The 24817-nt window shown below is 40.2% G+C and overlaps 3 protein-coding genes across 3 annotated transcripts in view; 2 read left to right on the top strand and 1 right to left on the bottom strand.

The window, feature by feature from the left end:
* Positions 1 to 300: 300 nt before the first annotated feature.
* gcc2 (GRIP and coiled-coil domain containing 2) lies at positions 301 to 20811 on the top strand. The gene is made up of 24 exons (XM_085384135.1): positions 301 to 492; positions 1002 to 1064; positions 1312 to 1396; positions 1481 to 1560; positions 1651 to 1755; positions 1933 to 2437; positions 2556 to 4414; positions 4568 to 4643; positions 4776 to 4876; positions 5116 to 5214; positions 7063 to 7182; positions 8045 to 8209; positions 8396 to 8500; positions 9194 to 9356; positions 9756 to 9856; positions 10068 to 10145; positions 10240 to 10377; positions 11527 to 11645; positions 12135 to 12311; positions 12587 to 12795; positions 14518 to 14745; positions 14965 to 15104; positions 17585 to 17786; positions 18652 to 20811. Exons 1-24 carry the CDS (start codon positions 487 to 489, stop codon positions 18723 to 18725), a joined length of 4998 nt encoding a protein of 1665 aa, XP_085240261.1. The 5' UTR covers positions 301 to 486; the 3' UTR covers positions 18726 to 20811.
* On the bottom strand, positions 16310 to 17355 carry tmem223 (transmembrane protein 223). Its single transcript, XM_085384136.1, has one exon. The coding sequence runs from the start codon at positions 17214 to 17216 to the stop codon at positions 16434 to 16436; it is 783 nt and encodes a 260-aa protein (XP_085240262.1). The 5' UTR covers positions 17217 to 17355; the 3' UTR covers positions 16310 to 16433.
* Positions 20812 to 22567: 1756 nt separating the features above from the next.
* lims2 (LIM and senescent cell antigen-like domains 2) overlaps positions 22568 to 24817 on the top strand; it is a 43117-nt gene continuing 40867 nt past the window's right edge. The window contains exon 1 of the mRNA XM_085383951.1: positions 22568 to 22750. Within this exon, the coding sequence (XP_085240077.1) occupies positions 22722 to 22750 (29 nt within the window). The 5' untranslated portion in view covers positions 22568 to 22721. The remainder of the gene's footprint in view (positions 22751 to 24817) is intronic.

The following is a 24817-nucleotide window of genomic DNA, read 5'->3' on the forward strand; positions in this document are numbered from 1 at the left end:
ATGCTTCAAACATTTTATGTAAATTATTATTATTATTATTAAGGCATATGGGGGGCAGTTCGTTATAAAGTTTAGCTGCTGACATGTTTTTATTTGTTATGAATTTATAAGACTCAAAGTACTAATCATCACAACTTGGAAACAATGTAACAGTTAGAAATGTATCAATAATACATCGTTTGTTGTCTCTACGCTGAAAATAGATAGTTAACTTTTTTCTTCAATGTTAAATTATTGGTGATTGCCAGTGTCTGTGTTTAAAGTTGTGACGTCAACTATACCGACGTCACCTGGTTGACGAATGCGGAAGCGTGTGCTTTAGCTTGTTAACTCAAAACCATAACAGAGGAGATGTTTTCCGTGTTTAATCTGTGACGAATCGTAAAATACTTTGGAAATCGATTCGACTTTGTCCGGTCAGGTTCCCGGCAATCTCTCTGAGCTTGTCAGACGATTGAGAAGCAGTAAAAAGTCCGAAAAGCTGGGATGGAGGTAAATGATCAATGTGGAGGGGTTAGCGTTAGCTAGTCTCACAGATAGTAATGATGTGTACCTCGAGGTTAGCAATATATATATATATATATATGTGTGTGTGTGTGTGTATGTGCGTCTGTTTCTTAATAGCTGTTGTTGTAATGCATAGTTAATTATCACGATGAACTGTGCTGGTAACAGTAAAAGTCACCTGCAGTAGTCCTACTGTAACAACCATGAATTTTAAATGTGCTTAATATCGAGACGTTACCTGGTGATACTTAACTAACTTTGCTTACACAGTTTCAGTAAAAATTCTTCTGCTTAGTTTCTTTGCCGAATTGACAATAAGTCCGTAATTAATCATAAAATGTTGTAAACGTACGCCACCAGAGGTAGACTTTTGGTAAAAAAGGACATTAAAGTAAAATTCAAAGGAAATATTATGCGACCTTTGTGGAATAAATCTGGAGTTGATCATAAAAACAAAACATTTTTTTCATATTTTTCTTTTATTAAAAAAAAAGGACCCTGGTGGTACCGGAGCTGAGTCTGCGACTCCATCAGCAGCAAGCACACCCAAGTCAAAGGTACTGTACTTCAGCTGTCTACAGGCTTGTGAGAAATTATAGGAAAACCTTGACAGCCCCCTTTGATTCCCAGAGAATTCAACCTATTCTATTCCTTTAATTTGTCATTACTGTCCTGCATACTGTTACGACTTACACATAAGAGTTATATGTATCAACACTCTTCAGCTGGATTTTTTTCTGTTTTGTTAGAGATGTTTTGGTAAAGATATTTTAGCCTCCTTTTAACTTTGTGTCTTATTTTAAGCTGGACACGCTCTCTAAAGATGATCTCATCAAGTATGCAAAAAAGCAGGTAGCTGCCATGCAGAAGATAAAGAGCAGATGTACAGGTATCATTACACATTCATCCTGTGTATGTGTTGTGCCAGTACTATACAAGTTTATGTCATGAGTTTGTTTATTTGTCTTCTTAGATTTGGAAAAAGAAGTTGAAGCCCTGAAACAGCAATCCAAAAGCAGCAACAACAGCAGTTCAGATGACTCTTTGATACAGGTTTGCATGTTTGCTAAAAGCTTCTTCTGTTAACATGCAGTACTTCATTTTCATACTGCGTTACGTGAATTGTTTATTTGTGTGTAACAGGAGCTGACTGAGAGGATGGATGTGGTGCTGCTGGAAAAGGCGGAAACTCAGCAAAGTCTTGCAGTGTCTCGTAAAGAACTAGAGAAGACTAAACAGCAAGCCAAGGTGAAAGATAACACTCACACCGCTGTATGATGTGTAAGCCTGATTACACATTCAGGTTTGTGTTCAGAGAAACTCAAACGGGTTTATTTGAACACACTTTGACATTTATGCAGTCTAATAAATGTATTTTGTTATTGTAACCAGATCTTCTTAAAACACATATGCTGTTTGTTGCAGGATGATCTGGCAGCGCTGCAAGGTGAGTTTGACCGGGCGATAGGAGAGCACCAAAAGAAGATCAAAGCCCTAGAGAGCAGCATTGAGGAGTGCACCAGCAAACACCAAGAAGAGGTGTCTCATTTCCAGAAATTACTAAAAGAGCGAGAGGAGCGTGACAGAGAACGGGAGAGTGAAAGAGAGAGGGAGCGCCAAGCAGATCTTGCTAGTGCAAAAGAGAGTGCAGAGGAAGTCCGACGTTGCTTAGAAGCTCAGCTGGAGACCCTTCGAGCTGAACTGCAAACAATGCAAGAGCGAAATTCTCAGGAGGTTCTTGAGATCCAGGAGAACCACCAAAAGGAGTTGACACTGGCCCAGCAAGAGGTGGAGAACTTGAAGGAGGAGCTGGCTCAGAAGAGTCTGCAGCACGAAGAGGAAATGAGGACTCTAGAAGAGGACTACGAGATTGAGAGGGAACGTCTCTTGTTGCTCCAAGAGGAGCTAACTGAGCAGCTTGCACTCAAAGGTAAAAAAGCTCTTTTTAGTTAAGTCTGTTCTGGTATCAAAGTATTAATATTGTGTTTTCCTTTTTTTTCTTTAAATTCAGTTTCAATTAAATCAAAATATTACTGTTATATTTCCAGATAGCTACCTGCAGGATGTGCAGGAGGAAGATGAAGAAGCTGCCCGTGGTTCGGGGATCGCCAAAATGCTGGAGCTGTCTGGCTGCAGTCAGGGTGACTCGAGCCATGGTGATGGAGAGGAGACAGAGACGGGAAGACTAAAAGCGACACTGGATGATGTTCAAGCCCAGAACACCATGTTACAGGATGAGATGACCCTGCTTAGTAATGTGAAGGGTGAGCTCGAGGCAGAGCTGGAGAGGGTTAAAGAAGAGTTTCAAATAGAAAGAGAAGAACTGGAGTTCAAAATTAATGAGCTGCAGACGCTCAAGGACAGTGCTTCTGCTGAAGCTTCAGTGACCCAAGATCCTGATCAGCAAGGTGTCCTCAGAGAAGCTGAAGAGTCTGTGACCAGTCTAGCCAAAGAGCAAAACTCTCAGAGTCCAGAGGAGGAGCAGCAGAAACTAAACCAGGAGCTGAGGACAAAATGTGAGGCCTTAACCAAAGAGCGAGACTCTGCCCAGGCCGAGTGCCACCATATGAGGGGCATACTTCAGAGTTTTGAGACAGAATTGGGAGAGAAGACAAATGATTTTATCGTACAGTACAAAGCCATGAAGGAACAGGCAGCTAATAATATACGAGACCTTAATGAGAAGGTGGAACAGCTCAACAAGGAGAGGGATGAACTGCTGGAGAAGGTGAGAGAAGCTACAGATGAGAAGAATGCTCTGATGGGGGATATGCAAGACCTGAAACTGAAGCTTGAGAGCTCTCAAGGTGAAGAGCAAATGTCTTCAGCCTGCGAAGTGAAACAGTCGTTGGAGGACGTTACTAGGCAGAATGAGGAGATCATATCCCAGCTAGAGATAAAGGAGAACATGACTCAAGATCTGAACAAAAGGGTCGAAACACTGACTGAAGAGCGAGACAAAATGCAACACCTGCTGAAGATCAAAGAAGAGGAAATGCAAAAGCTCAATAATGAGAGAACAAAAGAAATTGAGAGGCTACAGGAGGAGAAAGAAAAGGAGGTGCTTTTGCTAAGAGAGGAAAAAGAGACGGAGCTGAAAAGCCTGAAAACAGAAACTGAGGATAAAGTGAAACGTTTAAACGAGGAGAGAGAAAAGTTAGAGGGAAGCCTAAAAGAGGAGTTTGTGAGATCTGAACAGACAGTTTCCACTTTAGAGCTGACTATAAAAGAGCTTTACACTGAAAAGTCTGATCTCCAGCAGAAAATGGAAGAGGCTCTCTCAAGGCTTTCCAAAGCTCAGGAAGAGAGGGAGCTCTTAGACTCTAAGCTAGCAGCCCTGGAAGCTCAGCTGAACCAGGAGACATCTGAAAAGCAAGAACAAGAAGCAAGGCTGAATTCAATGAAAACAGAGGCAGAACGAATCTCTGGTTTTCTTGGAGTAATGGAGGAAAATCTGGGTGAAGAACTCCAAGAGTCCATGAGAGAAGTCAAAGACCTCCAAGCACGGGTTGATGAGCTGGAGAAGGAGAGGGCCCTGTTGAGAAGCAGCCTTGAAGAAGCTCAAGGGGAGAGAACATTTGAGGAGGTGCAAACAGAGCTCAAGGCCCACATCAAAGACCTGGAACAAGAAAGAAACATGTTGAGAACCAACATAGAGGAGGTGGTGAAAGATACTGAGGGTCTCCAGAAAGACCTGCAGGATATGAAATCAGTCAATGAGAAGATCATCGAGGAGAATGAGAAACTGCAAGCTCAAATTTCTCTCATGACCAAGGAGGAGGAAGAGAGGGAGGAAATAGTGAGAAAGGTGGAGATCATGGAGAAAAAGAGCAGAGAGCTCAAAGAGCAGCTGACAGAAAAGGATTCACTCATATCGCAGCTGAGGACCGAAATGGCTTCTATCCAGGTGAGTGGAGCACGTGATGTGTGTTTATTTTCTGCAAATGGGGAGAGTAAGTGCTTCTCCACACTAGCACTAATGCATCTGTGAGGGGAAAAAGAACTGTTACTATGACAATTTGTTTTTGTGCTCTTTCTAACATTCTCTCTTTTTCCTCAGTCACCCTCTCAGGAGTCTCCAGAACAGTCTGCGTCCTCTGAGGAGAATAAATCGAATGAGACTGCAGAGAAAATAGGTGTGAAGATGATTTCTCTTCATGCTATTTATAAAAGCAATCTAATCTACAAGTTATCATGCAGAAAAGAACCAAAGATACTTTCCCGGACTTTTGATGAATCATATTCTTCTTTGTTTTAACTTCCTGCAGCTCTTTTGGAGAAAGAAAAAAAAGAAAAGGACGAGAAAATGAATAAAATCAAGGCAGTCGCTGTCAAAGCAAAGAAGGAGCTGGATGCCAGTAAGAAAGAGGTACTGTGAAGAATGAAGAATGTTATCATTTACCAACACAGACAATAAGGCTATAATGAAAAGCTTTAGATTTCTCTAAATAGCAAACATTGTGGTAGAAAACTTGCACTCCATACTGATCCTTAGGAGAACTCCACAACATTCTCTTGTTTTACAGATTCATGTAAACATGAATAATCAGTATATTTTTTGCCAGTAAATGAATGCTCGGTGGGGTTTTTTGTTTGTCTGTTTTTCAGGTTATAACCCTGAAGGAGGAAATAGAATCACTGAAAGCAGAGAGGGAGAAAGTGAACAGCTCTATGAAAGATATCATCCATGGTGCTGAAGGCTACAAGGTAGGAATCTTGGGTTGGAAAAGACTTGTAGCATACAAAGGAAAATAGTTTGCATGAAGTAGTGCACAAAGTATGTGAATTATCACAGTTTTGTCTTCTTACTATACAAACGTAAAAGACTGGGACAACTACATATTAATGCCTACGGGAGTTTAATGCCATGAAAACCATGGCATGAAGCTCCTGGCCCACAGTTTTTGTGCTGATTTTAATCCCAGAGGAGGTTTGGAGCTCTGCAGCTACTGAAGTAACTCAGTATCTGGATTCGATAAATCTGCTCTGTAACTTTATGTGGCTGACACTTCCTAAACAGTAACGCTCTCAGTGGCAGTATTTCAAAGTGGATCATAGAATATCTAAGACAGCATCCTGTTACAGCATCACACTCGAATTCAGCAAACTTTTTAAAACAGCCCATACTTTCACAAGTAAATGCAAAGCAGAAATTTGTATTTTCTTATATAAGTAGAGCGTTATAACTCCAGGAAGCCACTTTTTTTTCTTTCTCATTGGATGCAGTACCCTCAACATATTTTGGTATTCAAAGTTTTAATTTATCAGCTCACCAACAAGCTCTAGATTTTAGCGTGTTACGTAGTGAGAATATATATTTTAACATGCGTAGTGATTCTGCTTGTTTCTGAGTAATTGACCTGACAGTGAAGCTGAGGGATAATCTTTCAAGGTTGACTCCATTAATACAGCACCATTGATTCAATCAGTTAACAAGCATAATGTATTCACTAGAGAAAGAAAATCTTTGGCTTATTTTCTGGAGAAGTTTCTAATGAAATATAGGTGCACTTTGGAGTTACTGGGATTTCTGACTTTCCTGCTTATAAAATAGGGTCATCTATTGATTGGAAGGTTGGTGGTTCAATCCCTGGTTCCCCCTAGTCTTTAATTTTTAATTTGATACTGATCAAAATGATTGAAAAACAGCATTTAAATAAAGTAATAACACATATACAGTTTTACACTGTAATGATTTGCGTTGCAGGCTGTTTGTCTATAAGAGTAATTTTTAGGCACATTTTATAAGCCAGCACTGGTGAAATACTTGTAATTGGGAAGGCTTCACAAACATGTTCTTGCTACAGTACCTGCAAGAAGAATCCTGCACTGTTTCTAATAGGCCTGACTTCCAAACAGTTAAGATAAAGGGTGTAAGTAAGGCATCTGTTGTTTGCATGTTAGATACTGTCTATATTACTTGAAGACACTAGGATCCTGTAGTGGGACTTTCATGAAACTGAAATTTCCAAGTGGAAAAACGTTTGTTTTCCTCTCGGGATTATGATGTCAGACGTGTCAGAACAGAGACGCCACAGTGAAGAATGTTTACACTGTGGCTCTTTTTCTCAATGGCTGTTTGAAATTGGCAGAACTATTAGGTTTGTATCCGGGTGTATCAGATGTTACTGCTTCGCATGGACCTTTTTATGTCATTAGCTTTTCATCAAAATAAAAGCATAGCATGAATTAAAGCAGAATAAACTTGACAGATTCCATTGTGCATTTAATTAGTTTCATGCATTACTAATACAAAAATCTTTCTAATTGGCAAGTAGAGGCACGCTCACTTTAAAAAAAGACTTTGTGTGAGACATTGCTCCCAGTGGTCTTCATAAACAGCCCCCAGATTGCACTTTGCTTTATGACTGTGTCTCCATTAAAGAGTAAAACCACTGTGTTGTGTCTAATGAGAGGTTTGTCCCACGTTCAAATGTAAATGCAGCTGATAACTGAGATGCATAGTGTTTACCTTCACTGAGCTGTTCATCAGGTTTCCAGTAATGAATATTGAAGACTTGTTTGTGTGCGTGCGTGTGTGTGTTTTGTGTTTAGAACCTGCAGATAGATTACGACAAGCAGACAGAGCAACTGGATAAGGAGAGGGAGAAGGTGGAGGCGGCAGAGAGACAGATTGCTGAGCTGACCAAACGACTCAGCAGTGCTGTCACACAGGTAACACAGACACACATTCAGTCTCATGCACGACAACACACACACACACACAAACTCTCGGCCTCCACTAAATCAAAGCAGGGGATTTTGTCCAGTAATACATTTCTTCAATACTTACCCCATAATTCAGTTTCTGTATGATTTAGAGGGAGTCGTTTTAGCCGACAACACTTTACCCAGCTATATCTGACAGCCCGGCGCCCACAAATAGCCCATCAGATGTGACTGGGTGAGCTAGGGAGAAATTGTTTTTATATGTACTCTTTTCCCCAAGCTCATAACTGTTTCTCTCCAATGAGAGAAAAAGAGGCAGGTAAATGGAGCGGGCTGTAGCTTCCATCTGCTGCGTGCAGTACTGAAACACCATTTTCTGAAGCACAGGCTTAGTCTTGTGTGCGCTCATGGATCTCAGGGGAAGCGCGAAGACTGGAGCTAGTCGGTGATCTCAGAGTACGTCTGGGCATCTCTGTTTACCAATCATAGTTTCACTGTTTGGCTGACAGATGATGGGAGAGAGCTGCTGCACAGGAAGCCCATAGAGCCTGCTACTGTCAGATTTGCATGAATGATTTTTTTATTTTTATTTTTTTAGGTGTCACGTGCCAACTGGTGTATTTATAAATGAGAATGTTGACTACAAAATATGTAAGACAGCTTTCCTCTTTGTAAATCATCCTTTTTGTTTCCTGCGGTTCTTAACTGACACAGTAAACTGAAACCAGAATGAAGTTCACACTGTAGAGTCACTAAAGCTGACAGATTATGAGCAATAAATCAAATGAGAATACACCAGATTTCCTCAAGAGTATCACTGCACACTCACCTGACAGCGGCAATAAACAAGTCTTTTTTTTGTTTTCAGAGTGAGACACTGAGCAGTGAGAAGGAGGACCTTCTGGCTGGTATGGAAACCATGAGGAGCACATTGAAACAGTTAGAGACCAAGAATCAGGAGATGCAAAGGCAGTCAGCAAATTTGGAAAGAGACCTGCTGGCCGAGAGATCAATAAAAGAGCAAAAGATAAAGGTAGAAATGAAGAGAGATGGATGTCATCTCCCTCTTTTGTGCAAGCAACTACTCTATGTTTTATGTTTTTAAATAATCATAAAAACAGCCATGCACGGTGAATTTATTTTTATAATATGTAATCTGTATTACATTTAAATATACCCCCCCCCCCTCCCCGCCATGTGCACTTGCTTGCCTCTCTAGGATTTGTCATCTGCCATGAAGGAGGCAGAAGAGCTGACAGCCCAGCTCCGCAAGCAGCAGCAGCAGTCTCAGCAGACTGCCCAGGAGCTGGAGCAGCTACGCAAGGTACACACACACAAATAACACACAAGTGCTTCTCAGACACTAGCGCGTCTCAGAGGGCCGATCCAGTCAAGCGACTGAGCTGGTGATGGCCGGCCTGCAGCTACAGCAGCACCTGATGAAGAGAAGGAGAGTAATTCTAGCCCACAGTACAGGGACCGCTGTTACTTTTCCATTAGTGGAGACCTACATAGTATAGAGGTGTACATGAAAGCTGCCAGGAGGTGCCTACGTCATGTGAACACAAAGATTGGATTTTTCAGGATGATACTGATAGTAGAAAGACAATTAAATGCTTATAAAGGTTTTTTTTTTTTATCTCATTTTGGCAGTTTTAGATCAGTAAACAAGCATGTTTTAAGTGCAGCAGAAATATGTAGATGTTAGTTCAATGGTAATTTAAGGAAGATGAGGGATTGTATTGTGTGGTTGTGATTGTAATTATTTAATTTAACTAGATTTTAGGACTTTAAAAAGTTAGATCCTTACTTTTCTTTAAGAAAACAATGTGTGTGTAGATTATTTCATCCACTTTCTTCAGCTGACCAAGTTTCCAAAATACTAACTGCACAATATAGTCAGCATAATTCAATTAAATGTAGAGAGGAGGAAATCCAGAGTTTCAGATAAATGGACTTGAAGATGAGTCTTAGCTGTGCTCCGTTTAAAGCTGTAATACGTTGATTCTCCCTGCAGGAAGCACAGCAGAGCTCTCTGTTGGACATGGAGATGGCCGACTATGAACGTCTGGTTAAAGAACTCAACACCAAACTATCAGAAAAAGATGAGTGTGTTGAGGAGCTAAAGGGTCAGATAAACAGCCTCAACCTGAAGGAAGAAGTGCTCAAACAGGAAATTGGTATGATAACAAGTTCAGTGACTGGCACACAGAATAATACAATCCAAATGTATTTAATGTTGCACCGTATAATAATCTTTAATTGAAATTTTGCTCGGTGAAAGCAAAACTTCAGTTTTATTTATGTTCTATATTAGCAGCACACACCTGCTTTCACTGACCTGAAACATCTATTACTTTTGCATAGCCCTGTGTATCTGTGTGCCAGTACATGGGATCAGTAGGATCATTATTTAGGAAATGTTAGAGCTTGTTTTTTTCATTCCTCCTTTAGTTGCTTCATGCTGTCAAGCTCCATAATGACAGCAAAATACTAGAAAAATAAGAAGACTGCAGTTCAGAAATTATGCTGTTTGTGTGTGTGCACATGCCCATTCAAATGTGCAATTGTGTCATCAGAGTCTTTGAAGTCCCAGCTGGACCAGGGGGAGGAGAAAAACGCTAAGATAAAACAGCTGCTGGTGAAGACCAAGAAGGACCTGGCTGATGCCAAGAAACAGGTCTGTGTGTGTCTGTGTGTATTTGAGGTGTGTCTCCAAGGATTTCTTATGAATGTGTGTAATGTTGCTTCTTGATGAATGTAAATAGTGTTATGCAGCCATGTGTGGACATGACTGGAGGGGGGCCTTGAAGTTATTGGGAATTCTTAGTCATTTGTGTGCTTTCCTATTTGGTTGTATGTATTTAAATATTCCGTGTGCATGTTTGCAGGAAAGCTCACTCATGGTGCTGCAGGCCTCTCTGAAAGGAGAGCTGGAGGCTAACCAGCAGCAGCTAGAAAGCTCTAAGGTAACACACCTAGCACTATCCCTTTCAATAAACTGTAGAAATCCATTTGTTTCATACCTGTGGCACTTAATAAAGCCTGTGTTTGTGAATTTAGATTGAGGTGTGTGACCTGACAGCCGAGCGCCATCGCCTGCAGGAGCAGCTGAAGTCTGCGTTGGAGCAACAACAGAGAACCAGCAGCTCTCTGCAGCAACGCATACAGAGTCTGCAGCAGGAAAGAGACACTGCCAAGGTGCGTGTGTTGACTTTTCACTTATAACAGTTGAATTGACAGTTTACGCTATAATAACTCAACCATAACGACACCGAAGTCGTTCAAGGACACCTTAACTGTAAATTTTCAGGTGCTGTAGCTACGTCAGACCCGTCCAGCTTTGATTAAATTAATCGAAGGCTTCTACAGCTCAGGCTCAGTAGTGTTATATGAGTCTGCAACTAATGACTACTTCTATTATTAATATCTGAATTTTTTTTTGATTAATCCACAAATCTTTGTAGTATGTAGAATTTTTGAAAAGTGCTCAAGGTAAAAACTTTTAATTATTCATTTTTGGGTCACCAACACTGAAAAAAAAAGATTCCACTATATGTATAACACAAACGAGAACTGGGTAATGTATTTATGCATGACGTTTTTAATTTTATTGATTATTTTAAGAATATTTTAAGGTCTTACCTTACCTTATATCTTATATCTTACATGTATCGTGTAGAAACTGTTGTTGTGATTTGGCGCTATATAAATCAAATAAATGTATTTGATTTGAATTAATTGAATTTAACTGAGGTGATACTACTAATCTGAAGTCAATGGAGGAAGATTCTTTGGCTCAGATCAGTTAAACAGCTTTACAGAAACTTCTGTAATTAGATCTAGAAACTGTAAGTCTTTATAACCATAGATTCCTGCAACAGGAAACAAAAATCTGCAAACTAGTCCTTTCTGGTAAATACCCGACCAACCAACTATCTATCTGACCTTGATTTACCTGTAATCTCCAATGCTTGGTGACATCCAAGACTGACAGTAAAATAAATGCTTTAGTCAGCTGCTGCCACCTCTGGCTCAGTCTTTACTTTTTCCCCTTTACATTTTTAGACAGTAAGAGAGGTTTGTGAATGGGTTGTTTGCCTAGAGCAATTTAAGTTAAGTTATTGCTTTCTTTCTGTAAAAGACAGTCTTCATCATTGTTCATCCAGTGAAAAACTGGTTTTATGTAAGCTGTGGTATTGAAATCTCAATTTTTGTAAATGTGTGAGACACAACAAAAGTTTTCTTTATTAGATTTTCTAACAAGACTCACTAAAATAAATTTGTTCACCAACAATATATTAGAAAGTCAATCGTATACGTCTTGTTAACCTTTTGTATTGATTCCAGGTTGAGCTTGAGGCAACAACCAAGGAGTTTGAGAGTTACAAGGTGCGAGTCCACAATGTTCTCAAGCAGCAGAAGAGCAAGACGACCCAGAATGAAGTAGACTCTGGCAAACTAGAGAGGTAAAGGCATGCAAGAATGATAGAAGTCTACAAAGACTGTAATAACAGACAGCTGTTAAATGTATATAACCAGTGGCGGACTGTGTGATGCAGATCATTGCATGTGAAATTAATGGTAACACATTCAGTTGGCTTTACATTAGAGGAATTCAAATCTTACTGCATTGATTAAGGATGCTGTTCTAAAGCTTCTCTCTCCATGTGAGACTTTTAAACACATGAAAAACTCAAAGTACACCCAGAGTTAGGGTTAGGAAAGAGTGTTGTTCAGATGTGATCAAGAAAACTTAAATAACATGCAAAATGTCAAAATGCACAGCACATAATTGATTTTGAACACAAACACCGTGTATTTACAATGACCAAAGCTGAATTATTGAAGACACGGTATAACCTACAAGAAATCCCACATGAGAAATAATTTACATTCATTTTCATCCTTCTAAAAGAAAATATCACTGTAAGAGTAACGTGTGGTGTGTTTTTCAGGGAGCAGTTGGTCTCTCAGGTGGAACAGCTGAGGACGCGACTGGTGGAGAGCCAGCAGAGTCTCCAGAGCAGCGCAGCAGAGCTGCAGCAGCTCCAAACTGAGCATGACACTCTTCTGGAGAGACACAATAAAATCCTTCAGGAAACTGTAAGCAAGGAAGCTGAGCTCCGTGAGAGGTGAACACACTTTTATTTTTTATGTTGTTCTTTAATCTTGTCTTGGCAGGAATTCATTGTACTGTCACGTTGTTGATACGCAGCACGTTTTAGCCTTTTCAGCTGTTCATCCTTGCATTTGATTTTGCAATCAGGAGACATAATCGCACATGCTGAGAACACCTGATTGCGCCATTTTTATTTTATTTTTTTTTTTACTTACCTGTAGCATTTCATATTGATTCGCTCCTAAAGGAGCACTTTCTAAACTCTCTTCCTGCTCTGTCCACCTACAGGCTTTTGTCATTGCAGTCAGAGAACGTGACCCTGCGGTCAGACCTGTCCCAGGCCCAGGCTGACCTGTCTTCCCAGGTTGAGGCCCAGCGGCAGACCTACAGGGAGCAGCTAAGGAAGCTGCAGGATGACCACCGGGCCACTGTAGAGACCCTGCAGGGCCAGCTGACTCGTGTCGAGGAGCAGCTCTTTACCCTGCAGAGCCAGAACAGTAAGCATGGGGGTGGGGTTGTAAACTTGAGCCAATACCTGATTCCCTACAAGAGGTAACAGAGCAAATAGGTGAGGTAACATTTTTATCTTTTACTAAAGAGCAGACAGCAATAGACTCAAGGAGTACATGAAAGGTATGGTATATAGAGATCAATGAAATCATCAAGTGCTTTAGTTTTCCATGGTGCTTGCACTTCTCCTACATGAGTGGAGTGATGTGAGTCAGAAAGAAAACCATGAAGAGGGCATCAGTGTGTTTATCAGAAGAGCAGCATTGAAAGCTCATTCATCACCTCCCACACAGCTGCCCGCTGGAGTCAAACAGCAGAAACACACACAGTAGTGACTAGGAAAGGCGTGTGTGTGTGTGTGTGTGTGTGTGTGTGTGTGTGTGTGTGTGTGTGTGTGTGTGTGTGTGTGTGTGTGTGTGTGTCTTCTCTGTCACTTGAGGACGCCAGGTGTTGGCAAGGTTCCTCAGCTCTATCCCCACCTCTCAGTGTGGCAAACAGCTCACTGTGGCATCTGGAGAGACTCATCATTAGTGGCTCACACATGGATGCAAGGATTAACTCGATACTGGAGCCAATATTAACCTTAATTTGAAGTCATATTTGAGCCACTTTTTACCACTATGCTTCAATTTCACGCCAGATTAAATGCGTTACTGCCCTATCGGACAGACGGGAGATAAAACTACTGGCCTCGTATTTTTTTTCTTTAATAAATCAGATGTAACATTTATATATGCCTTTTGTCATATTTTGTCTAATCTTTTATCCAAACCTTCAAGCAGCACATAGACACACACATAAAAAAGTCTTTTATAAATTAGAAATCGGTCAGTGTTTAAGCCTTTCCAGCTGTTCCCTCTGTTGCAGGCTGTTGTGATGGCTTTGCAGAAACACTGCTCAGTATTTTTCAGATATACATATGATCCCCAGGGTGTTTACTTTCCTGTAAATTAGATGCTTTTATTTCCTTATTGATTTCTTTAAACCTTTCTATTAGAGCCTGATGTACTATTAAATCAGGACTCCTGTATGCTTCACTCTTTTGAGTGGCAGTTGTCATGATTTGGTTGATTAGAACTGGGTAAATATGTTGGGCTCTTGAGTTTACTGGACTTGAACTATTATGAAACGTGTTCAGTATGCAGGTAGACTTCTTGCTCCTCTCAGTCGGCTACATGACAAGGGAAGTAAAGAGCCTGACGGGAGGTGGCGAGGTGAGGGGGATTGGTAGCGAGTCTGGCCTCTTGGATCAGTTAAGGTTCATTAATCACAATCTATTCTTCTGAAGTTTTCTCATTTTTCCCTCTACCCTTCTCTTCCCACGTCACCATTTATGCCAGCTGAACTGGTTAAGACCTGGAGTAGTCTGGTGCCCCCTCATGTTACAGTGAAGTAGGACACTAACTCACAGCTGCTGTGATCGGACTTGTTTGTACATAAGAATCCAGAGATGCTTAAAAAAAGATCTGAAGGCTGCTTTCAGTTGAAACCCTTTTAAATTCCTTTATTTATTTACTATTTTCCACCAGGGATTTTACTTAAACATTTTAAGGCCATGAGCAGAAAGTCTTTTTTTCTTTTTCTTTTTAATTCTTGTTTGACACATCTTGAATCCAACCTCCTCCTTCTCTCTTGTTCAATATGAATGTATTGATGTGCCCAGAAGACCCACACAAATCTTCTTCTTCCAACCTTTTACACCCACTCAGATTCAGTTGCTGTCCAGTCCAGCCGTAAACCGCTGGCATCAGATCCACAGCGCAGAAACACTGACCAGAACCAGGTGGGTGTGGGACCAGTGGCCCTCAGCGACCTGCAGTCTATGGCCAGGGAGGAAGGTGAGGGCATGGAGACCACTGAGACTGAGAGCTTCTCCCCTGCTCCTACATCCCTACCCTCTCTGGAGCAGCTTCTCACATATCCAGAACCCAAACAAGGTGTGTTTGAAAGCAGAGGTCCACAAAAAAAAAAAAAAAAGCGCATTCAGTTTCCAAAAGGACTGCATATGTGACCTATTCAACAAGATATAATGATGAGCGTTACAATGAACAATGAATGACTATGTTTGGGGGAAAAGAATAGATGCAGACTTTGTGTAGTGACAGAGTTTAATGTATTATATCACCTCCTGTATGTGGCATTTGTTATATCTCTAGAGCCATTTGTGTGGACAGTGGAGCCAACCAAAGAAGAGTTAAGTGAAAAGCTGAACACAACCACCCGCAGCATGGAGCACATGAACAGCCTGCTGCATGAAACTGAGGCTACCAACGCTATTCTCATGGAGCAGATCACTGTATGTATACTTCCTCAATTATACAAACACAGAAACAACATTTTTTTTTTGTTGCTCAAAACTAAATTAGAGACCTAATAACCCAGACAAGTTGTCTATTTTAAAGTTGCCTCCCCTGCGCACTTAGCAAATCTACTATTTGACACATCCCCTATAATAAATAGGACCTACTCCTAAGCATTGGTTACAAAACTCAAAGAGAATGATCCCCTTTATTAACGAACCACTTGCAAGATTTAAAAACATACAATTAAAATCACTGAAAGATGTTTCTTCAAGACCGAGAGCAAACGCATTGCCTACATTTGCTGTACTACTACTACTGTTAGCTGAAGGAATGGCATAATTTTAAACCATCTGATTACTTTCTTATTTACCTCCCCTTTCAGGTTGGGCAGGGCATTCAGCATTTAATTAAAAAAGAATCTGCCAAATCAAACGTGCAGATATCCACTGTATCGACCCGCTGAGGATAAGAAAGCAGTCAAAAGTAGATTAACTTTAAGTATTTATTTTACATACATTCTGAGTTATAAAGATCATCTTTAAAGTTATTTTGTATTGTATTAGTATATTTACATTATAGGTTTTATTACATTAGAATATGCCATATTTATTAAGTGTTATTAAAGGAAAAGGTCTGTTCTCTGGTTTCTAGCACTTTATAAGGCACATACAGAATTGCTGTAATTCAGGCTCAACTCTCTTACTTACTATAAGCTTTTATTTAGGAGGTTATTGGTGGAAAAACTGTTAGAATTAGTCATGCTTGTATGTGCTACTGATCTGTGCATTGTTAAGAAAGTCGTTAAAGGTAACTGTTTCTAACAGTTTGTTCTTCTCTACTGATAAATATCTGTATTTTTACTCATGCTTATATTTGTGTTGTCTGTTGCCCGTCTTTTTTTCGGGTAGCGCGGTCGTGTACTGGCTATATATCACCTCAAAGCATGAAGGTCCTGGATTCAGGCCTGCAGAGGTCTGTTTTTTCCAGGGCTTTTGTGGCTTTTCTCCAGGGGCTGATTTTAATCGGCCTATAAAATTTCTTTTTAGGTAAAGCACACTGCATTTACACGTAAAGAAATGTGCAATATACATAAAAATTCCAGTTCATTACTTCAAATATTAAATTCTTGGAAATTTATATAATAATACTGAGTCAAAAGCGTGAGGTTTTCAATGTAATGAACTAAATGAGCCAAGTATTTGTTGTCAATCATTTAATTAATTCGGATTGTACAGATCAGATGAAAAACACACTGATATATTAGTGTGGCAGCCACGTGAGCACACACCTGTAGACTGCTGTTTCAGGTGTGGCAGCTGTGTTTAAAGTGGCCTGTATGCACCAACGGTAATATCAAACAGCTTGGCGTTGTTCACAGTCCCCTCTTTGTCCAGAAGAAAATAGAACTTGTGCCCTTTGACCCTTAGAGGAATAAAGGAAGTGGTCTCCTGCCTGTGGGCGTGGCAGGCTACATGAGACAGAGGGACTGTTATTCTCCTGCCTTGGCTTGGTCCCAGAGGTGACTGTGTGCAGACTGTCACCATCCTCCCACCCTGGTGTAAAACCACTTTGCTGACAGAGCGCCGACAGAACAGAGCCCCGAGTACCACTATGCCTGCTCCTATTGTCAGGCATCCCAGCGTGAAACCATACCTCCAGGTGTTTGAACCCAGGTTCATCTCAAAGCTCCATATTCCCGCCAGACCCGTGGTGGCAGTGCTAGGCGTCTTGGTTCTCCCCTTCTCTTTAGTGCCGCCCGTGTCTCTGAGCCCCGTGTAGGCGAATTGAGCCAAGTACGTCCAGAAGACGAACTGTCCGCCGCAGAAGATCGAGAGAAGCCGGAAGAAGCGGGTCCTGTCGTGCTCGAACAAGGTGACATCTCTGGGCGGCTGGGTGGAGGTGCACATCCTCCGGCGTACGGCCAGCTGGGGGCCTGTGTGGGCAAATATGCCGCCCAACAGTCCGGGAGAAGCACCAAACCGGGAGGACGTGCTGCCGAGAGGCGTAGTGTGCGCCGACAACGACGTGTTTCCAACCTGGTTTAGCTGAACGCTACGGAACCGAAACCGCCTGGAGTAACACCACAGCAGCTGCTCGAAGCCCATCTTTGTCTGTCGCTGTAGTTTTTTAAGCTATTTCGCACAAGAACTGCTGCAGTCCGGGTTTAAAAGTCGCTGTTGTACTCGCGTTCAACGCTTCATATTCAGTAGACAAGAGGACGTCGCCATGCTTGTTGTATGTGACGTAAGTTGCTCGCTTACGGAAAGTAGCGTGGACCAAATTTAATGTTATCTCTTCGATATACTAGTAATCACTAAAACCTCTGAGCTGACCTCCTATATTCCTATTTTTTAAACCTGAAATGGACTCTACAATCTATTGTGCATTAGCTTATTTTCCTGCCGTTTAGCATTAGCCGAAGGGACGCTTGGATATTGTAAATTTTAAAGCGCTTGTATGTTCTACCTCCTAGCTGTTGAAGAGTGAAGTTCGCCGTCTTGAGCGAAACCAGGAGAGGGAGAAGAGTGTGGCCAACCTGGAGTACCTGAAGAACGTCCTCCTGCAGTTCATCTTCCTGCGATCCGGCAGCGAGAGGCAGGCTCTGTTGCCCGTCATCCACACCATGCTGCAGCTCAGCCCAGAGGAGAAAAGCAAATTGTCTGCCATTGCACAAGGTATGCAATGGGTAAACCTTGTTTGCATGCATTTATAAAAAGAAAAATCTTATTCACCGCATGACCTGTTCAAAAGGTTATTATGTATGATTTAAAGTGTAGAAATCTTTTGGTCAGAAATTTGCATCCACGCCTCATGGAAAAGAATTCTATGGGAACTTTGGACATTTAATGATTTATGTGAGCTCTTATTTTTCTTTTGTTAATGTGAGGGATGATTGTACCGTATATTTCTCTTAATTAATTTAAAAGCAAGAATTGGGTGCACAAGTTTGAGCTTATCTTGGATTTTCTCTAATCCACATAGGGCCAGAATTATACTTGGAAACTCAAATATATGCATACACTCCAACTAATATTAATATATGCTACCACCACCATGCTTGACAGCTGTCACAGTAGTCTTAGGTTTGAAAGTCTCACATTTACACTTCCAAACATATCAACAAACATTTCTCCACAAGTTTCCAGCTCGTGGCAGTCTTGAGCCTTGGTGATTTCTGAAAATAATTTATTCTCATTTTATGATGGTAAAGTGAAACTGCCAAGTCATTAAAGGTGTATGCTGTATTCCACCCTGAAAAAGAAACCATTTCCAATTCACTTACAGGAGCGCACGGCCCCACTGCAAGAATTTGTCTCTGCTGTGTTTTCTACAGAGCAGCGTCACAGTGATTTTCATGCTGAGTCATAATAGAAAACACATAACGACAACCTGTCTTTGATTTTTTTTTTTTTTTTTTGTTTCTTCAGACAAAACCCTTTTTTTTAAATTAATCTCCTCTTATCTGAAGTGCTGCAGGTTATAGCATCCAGAATACCTCATTAATGTCTAACCACCTGTTCTTGTGTCTCCTCTCTGCAGGTGAGGAGGAGGCGTCTGGGTCTCGGAGCTCAGGCTGGACCTCCTACCTCCACAGCTGGTCTGGGATCAGATAAAACCGACCACAAATCAAAGCCAAGAAAACACTGGGAGCACAAAGTCGGCGTTATTACTGAGCCTTTATTTTTAATGTAAAAACCTGTCCTCATCATTGAAGCTGCACTTTTAAAACGGTGACAACTGGGAGGTTAACTGGGGGAACTTAAAACTTTGGTGGGATGCAGTAGATGGGACCAAGGAATGTATCAGATAAAGAGGAGTGTACGATTAAGATGAAGAAAACCAAAATATTCAACATGTATAAGAATTTGAGTTTGCAGTGCAATAGCTACATGGGTCTCTTACTGATAACTGTGATGAATATCTGTCTTCCTTCAGCGTGCTATAAACATGTATTCCAAACATTTACTGGACGTAATGGTTACACAGTGAGGCATTACAAAGCATCATTACTAAAATGAATGGGTATAATAAATTAAGTGTATGTTATGTGATGATCGCAGTGTTTTTAAATCCAAAAGGGTGCAAACTAATTGTGAGAGGAAACCTAATCAAGGGGAAGAAATGTGTGCTGGTGTATTGCTTGATATGATTTATAGATCTTTAATTACTTCTCAAGACAACTTTACCTGCATTTTATGATGGGCTTGATTTAGTAAATCAAGCCCATCATAAAACCGTGTAAATTTACATTAATGTAAACCGTGTAAATTTTACACGGTTTACATTTTAGCTTTTCTCAGAGGTATACCTAAAACTTATAGGCTGTTGAATGTGATTGAACTGCCTTCATGTCAGCCATTCTACTGGTCTCTGCCGTATAGAAATTAACCTTATTCACAAAAAATTTGATTCTCTGATTTTACGTTTAACTTGGTTGTTTCCCGGAAGGTAAAGAAAGCATTAGGCGATCTGTAACGCAGTATGCTGTGGGAAACGTGTGTGTAATTTACAGTAGTTCATGGGCTAAACTGCCATAATCTCATTTCAGTTGCACTGGGATGCGTGTTTATAAGTCTGAGGTTCTCTTCAACATTACTGATTGTTGGTGAGGAACTGTGATGACCTGTTATGCTCCTTCCCACCTGTATATTTTTATTTTCGAGTAGTTTCTCAGACTTCATGGTTTAAAAAAATGCTTGTCTTATTCTGAGCTGTGATGCAGCCCTTCATCCACTTTTGATTCTCACTCCCTTTAAGACAGCCTCTTTTTCTGATTGGCTGCCCCTCACTAGCAAAAGGTTGGACCTCCTGTGATCATATCAGTGATTTCACCCCTCACTGACATCACACAGAGCCAAGAGTGTAAGAAAATGAGTGTTTATAGCAGTATAAAGCCTGGGCTTATTTGCACATACACTCTTTTGTGTTTAATCCAAACTTCCATACATATGTCTATAAAACAGACAATAATAGAACACTTTTAACATTTTTCCCCAGGCTGGTTTTACAGTTTTATTGTTAAATCATCACATACTCAACTCAGGTGCACTAACAGTTTCCATGTCTTGAGTTCTGATTCATCGTGCCCTGTAATAATTTGTAATATTAGTTGCGACTTTAATATTGGACCATTATTGGACCATTATTTTAATAGTTTGTCTCTCTTTTATGGGAGTGTTTTATAGTTTTGTCATTTGTGTTGCAATTTAATCACCGAACCTTAACAAAGATTTGTTGCATCTTGCAGTTTCCATTGCTGAAAGCACATCTGCCTCGCAAAAGTGTCCTTGAGCAAGGCTCCTCATCAGACCTATAGATGCTGTTGATTTTACATTCTGACTTTTGACCTGTGCTTTGAGTTTGAAAAACACCTCATATCTACCCCGCTCCCAGTGAAACACATACTTACTCATATGAATACAGTTTTCTGCTGACCAGTGATAAAAATAATTATTAACCGGTTTATTTTCTCCCCCTATTGGCAGCTTTTGGTGATTCACCCAGCACAATGGACTGTATTTATATCTAGACTTTTATATTTATGATACTTAACGTGGGCAGAAGCTATGAGAGATTACCCGAACTGCAAAATCGTACTCAAGAAAGACTACGGCAGTGATTGTTTGTATGTTTTTCTGGTGTATTTACAACTGTAAAAAAAAAAGAGAACTTAACAAAAATTAAAATGATTCCATACTTTGCATTCAGTCCGTGTCCTTTATTTATAATTGATTTTTGAAGTGCAGCATTGCATCTACAGCTTCTAATCAGCAGCCAGATGTTTTACATTTTTCTTTCTTTCTTTTTTTTTTTTTTTTGAGGACATGCATGTGGTGAGGAAGCACTTTTATGGACATGTTTTGCACATTAAATCAAAAAGAGCAGATAACTACAAGATGAACCTTAATTTACATCATTAATAATCCTCCTGTTTTTGGTGTTACTGCTGGGCATCTGAACAGATGCAGTAGCCAGCCTATGTGCTGCTCTGAAAGTCCTTCATCCCTCTGGAAGGAGGGAGCAGGGTCTAGGGGTTTCCCTTTTAAGGAAAAAAATGGTGGGTGCATTATCATGACGCAATCGGGAGAGGAAATGACAAACTCCTGCATCTTTTACTGTAAGTAATGTAAACATGCTGTTAGCCCCGTCTCCCTGCCTGCTACTGTTATGTGATGGATTCTGTGATGTTTTTTCAGGGCTCCCACCCGCCATGTTGAACTGTAGTTACAGTCCTCCCAGTGGTGGCAAACTGAAAGTCAGATTTTCCATCAATGCTGACCAGATGTGTAGATACAGCCCAGCGTAAAGCTGAAGCGGATGTAAAAGCGGCTCTCGGAATCCGTCTCATTTATATTATAGTGAGATAATGAGCGCAGAGAACCTACTGAGTTTACTGGGTGGTTTTAGGTGCATCCTGCCAACAAAACCTGAAAAAAAAACAAAGTCACTTGGATCGCGTGCAACAATGCACGAGCCTCTGGTCTCCAAAATAAAAGCACTTGATTTGATAACGCTGCGTTTCTGTTCTTCCCAAACGTGTTTGGACTCTGTTTTATTGCCTCACTAATGTAAAAAAAAAAAAAGATAAAATAAAATTAGGGGGAAAGGCAGACAATTGAAATTTTTTGCTTTCTAACAGTTCTGAAATCACAAAGTAGCGAAAGAAAGGAAAATGAATTACAGTATCATCCGTTTTTCTTTGTTTTGTTGTTTTTGTGTTTTTTTTTCTTTAAGCAAAGAGCAACAAGTATAAAATCTTTTGGAGTGACCAACAAGCTCTTTGCATCATACACTTAAGAAAAAAAAACAAAAAAAAAAACACACTGACTCTGAAAAATTATTTTTTTAAAAACCAAAAGGTAACTCAAAATTATTAACTTAGATCTCGTCTTAATAACCCAATTAATCCAAGTCATTTTCTCAGTTTTGAGTTATTATTGTGATTTATTGACTTAGGTCGGGGATGGGGACCAATGTCAATATATATTTGCAAAAAGGCACATGAATAAAATCTTTAAATTCCATAAATTTCTTAAACATTTTAGCACCAATACTAAATAAAAAAATGTTTAAAAATGTTTTCATTCATTCATTCATTGATATTTTTTCCTGTATATTTTATATTAATGTGCATTAAACTTTGTATAGTAAATGCGAGGCAAACAGAATGCAGTACAAACACACACAAACACATACAGGTTAAAGGTATAAAGGAAAATTGTTTCCTACTGTATTTTAAGGCAGTTTTCCTGACTCCTCATTAGCTTAAATGGAAACTAAATTTGTGTTAATAGTCTCGTGCGATATCGTGGGAGACCCACGTAAGATGATGTGTTGCTCGAGCTTGTGCAAAAAGGGAGGAATTTATTCTTTTTAAACCGATTTTTAGGGTCCTGTTTGAATCTTGCAAGCCTGCTGTTTTACACTGAAAGGTCCCACCTGGAAGTGGCTCATTCACTAGAGTGAGATCGGCCGGACTGAGGCGAGGCCCCTTCTCGCCATTCTACTCCGCTGTGCGAAAACCAACGTTACATCCCGGACTGCACAACATCTGGACAGCTGCAACAGTGATCGGGTGACGCACATCTGGTGGGAGAGAAGGCACAGTGATGCTCGGCATTACAGAAATGACAAACGGGTGAGCGATTTGTTAAAAAGTTTTATTTTTTCTAAAAAGAGAGAAATTGGTCTGAAAAGTTGACAGTCCGCTATCCTCTGTTCTTTTGTGGAGTGAAAAACTGCAGTTTAGTCATTTATAAGTCATCCAAGGCGGTTGGACCTTTTTAAATACACAATATACTCCAGAGGCACTTCTCTAAAATAGACGTAATAGTAAAGATAATTAGTAACACAGTCATATTTATTGTATTGCATCTTTAGAACAACTTAAGCTCCTCTTTAGCGCCTCCTACCTAGTTACTTTCACTGTGGAAAAGGGTAACGTAGTTTTTATAACATATGATTAGAAGTAAAACACGTCCAGCTATCACATGGAAAATGATACGTAATCAGAAGTGGGTTTGGTTTAAGAAACCTCTGTTTAAATAGCTGTTTAATCTGTTTGGTCTGTTGCTCTGTGTGGCCAACGACATGGTCTGGAGGTTTGAAAATGATGTTACCTTATGTTTGAATATTTTTAATAATTGCAACAAATTTTCTAAAGAGCACTACTGTTTTTTTAACGACTTTAATTTTTCAATTTTATCCAAGTTTTGCACTGTTAAAGATGTAGTGTTTATATGACGGTGCAGAATTTAGGCCACAAAATCTGGAGTTTTTAGCCTTGCACCAAATGAAAATCTCCAAGCCTGATTTTTAACAAGCTTTTATTTGAAAATTTGGGTTTATATTTAATACATTTTTGTTGACCTGGTACTCATGTGTGCAAGTCATTGATGCATGCCCTTCTCACACAGAAAACAGACCTGTGGGTTTTTCCAAAAGCACAAAACCTTGAGAATATTTTTCTCTAAAGGAAGGCAATATATATTTTTGTGGATGTTTTCTTTCTTTCTTTTTAAAAAAACAACAACAAAAAAACGGAGGAGGATGTTCCTCTTCTCTGTGACCTCCACCCTGCCCTGGAATGTTCATATAAAGAAACTGGACAGTACTGCTTTCTAAATCACTTCCTGGCTAAACAGTCCCTGTGGGACTGCTGTTCAGAGCAGTAGTTTCTCCAAACAGCATGAATGCTTCTGCAGAATTAATTATGGGTTAGGATGAATATGGCTTTTATAAAGCACTAAAAGCTCTAAGATGACTAGCCCTTCTAAAAGCCTGAGGATTGCTGCATTCCCATTGCATTACATTTTTTATCTGATCCCACATTCTGTTGATACAACCAGAGCTTAGACCAGCGTCTCGGTCTCCAGTGTGGACTTGTCCTTGTTTGGAAGCAGTCAAGTTGTGTGATGGTGGATTTAACTGTGTGGGCGATTATTCATACTGTGCTCAATCACTCTGAAATGCAGGAGTTATTTAAACAATTCAGGTTTTAAAAGAAGAAACATAAGTTTGTTTGTTTTTTCCTCCGACACAGTTCCTTCTTATATATTTGATGATTAATTGTTGGAAAAATCTCCATGCACCATTAAGTAATTTATTGAGTCAGCTTTCTCTAATTGTCTACACTGTTGCCTCACAGTGAGAACCTACCTCTTACTGCTCATTAAAAAGTATTTATAGTCATGGGAAAAAACCAAGTACACCCCATGTTTCAGTAGCTTGTAGAGCCACATTTAGCAGCAATAAGTCAAATGAATTGCTCTCTGTATGACTTTATCTGTCTGTCAGATCATTGTGGAGGAATTTGGCGTTGCTTCAGTTCATTGAGGTTCACGGGCATTTGTTTATGCACAGCTCACTTAAGGTCCCACCACAGGATTTCAACGCCTGGACTGTTGCAGCATGAAGATTCATTTCTTTTTTGGCCATTCTGTCATGGATTTGCTGCTGTGCTCAGGATTCCAGTTTTAGCTGTTGGACAGATGGCCTCACATTTGACTCTAGAATACTTTGGTTTACAGGAGTTCTTGGTCGACCCAGGTGCCAGATCACACACCCCTCCCTTCACACTATGCACGACAGTTGGTATGAGGTGTTTGGATTTTGCCAAAGGTGGAGCTGTGCATTATTGTCAAACGTCTTAACTTTGGATTCATGTCTTCCAGAAATCTTGTGGTTTGTGCAGATGCAGCGTTGC

This window comes from Rhamphochromis longiceps, linkage group LG16 (genome assembly GCF_057381845.1).
Source record: "Rhamphochromis longiceps isolate RC_006_pf linkage group LG16, R_longiceps_female_GT1.1, whole genome shotgun sequence".
Lineage (NCBI taxonomy): Eukaryota > Metazoa > Chordata > Actinopteri > Cichliformes > Cichlidae > Rhamphochromis > Rhamphochromis longiceps.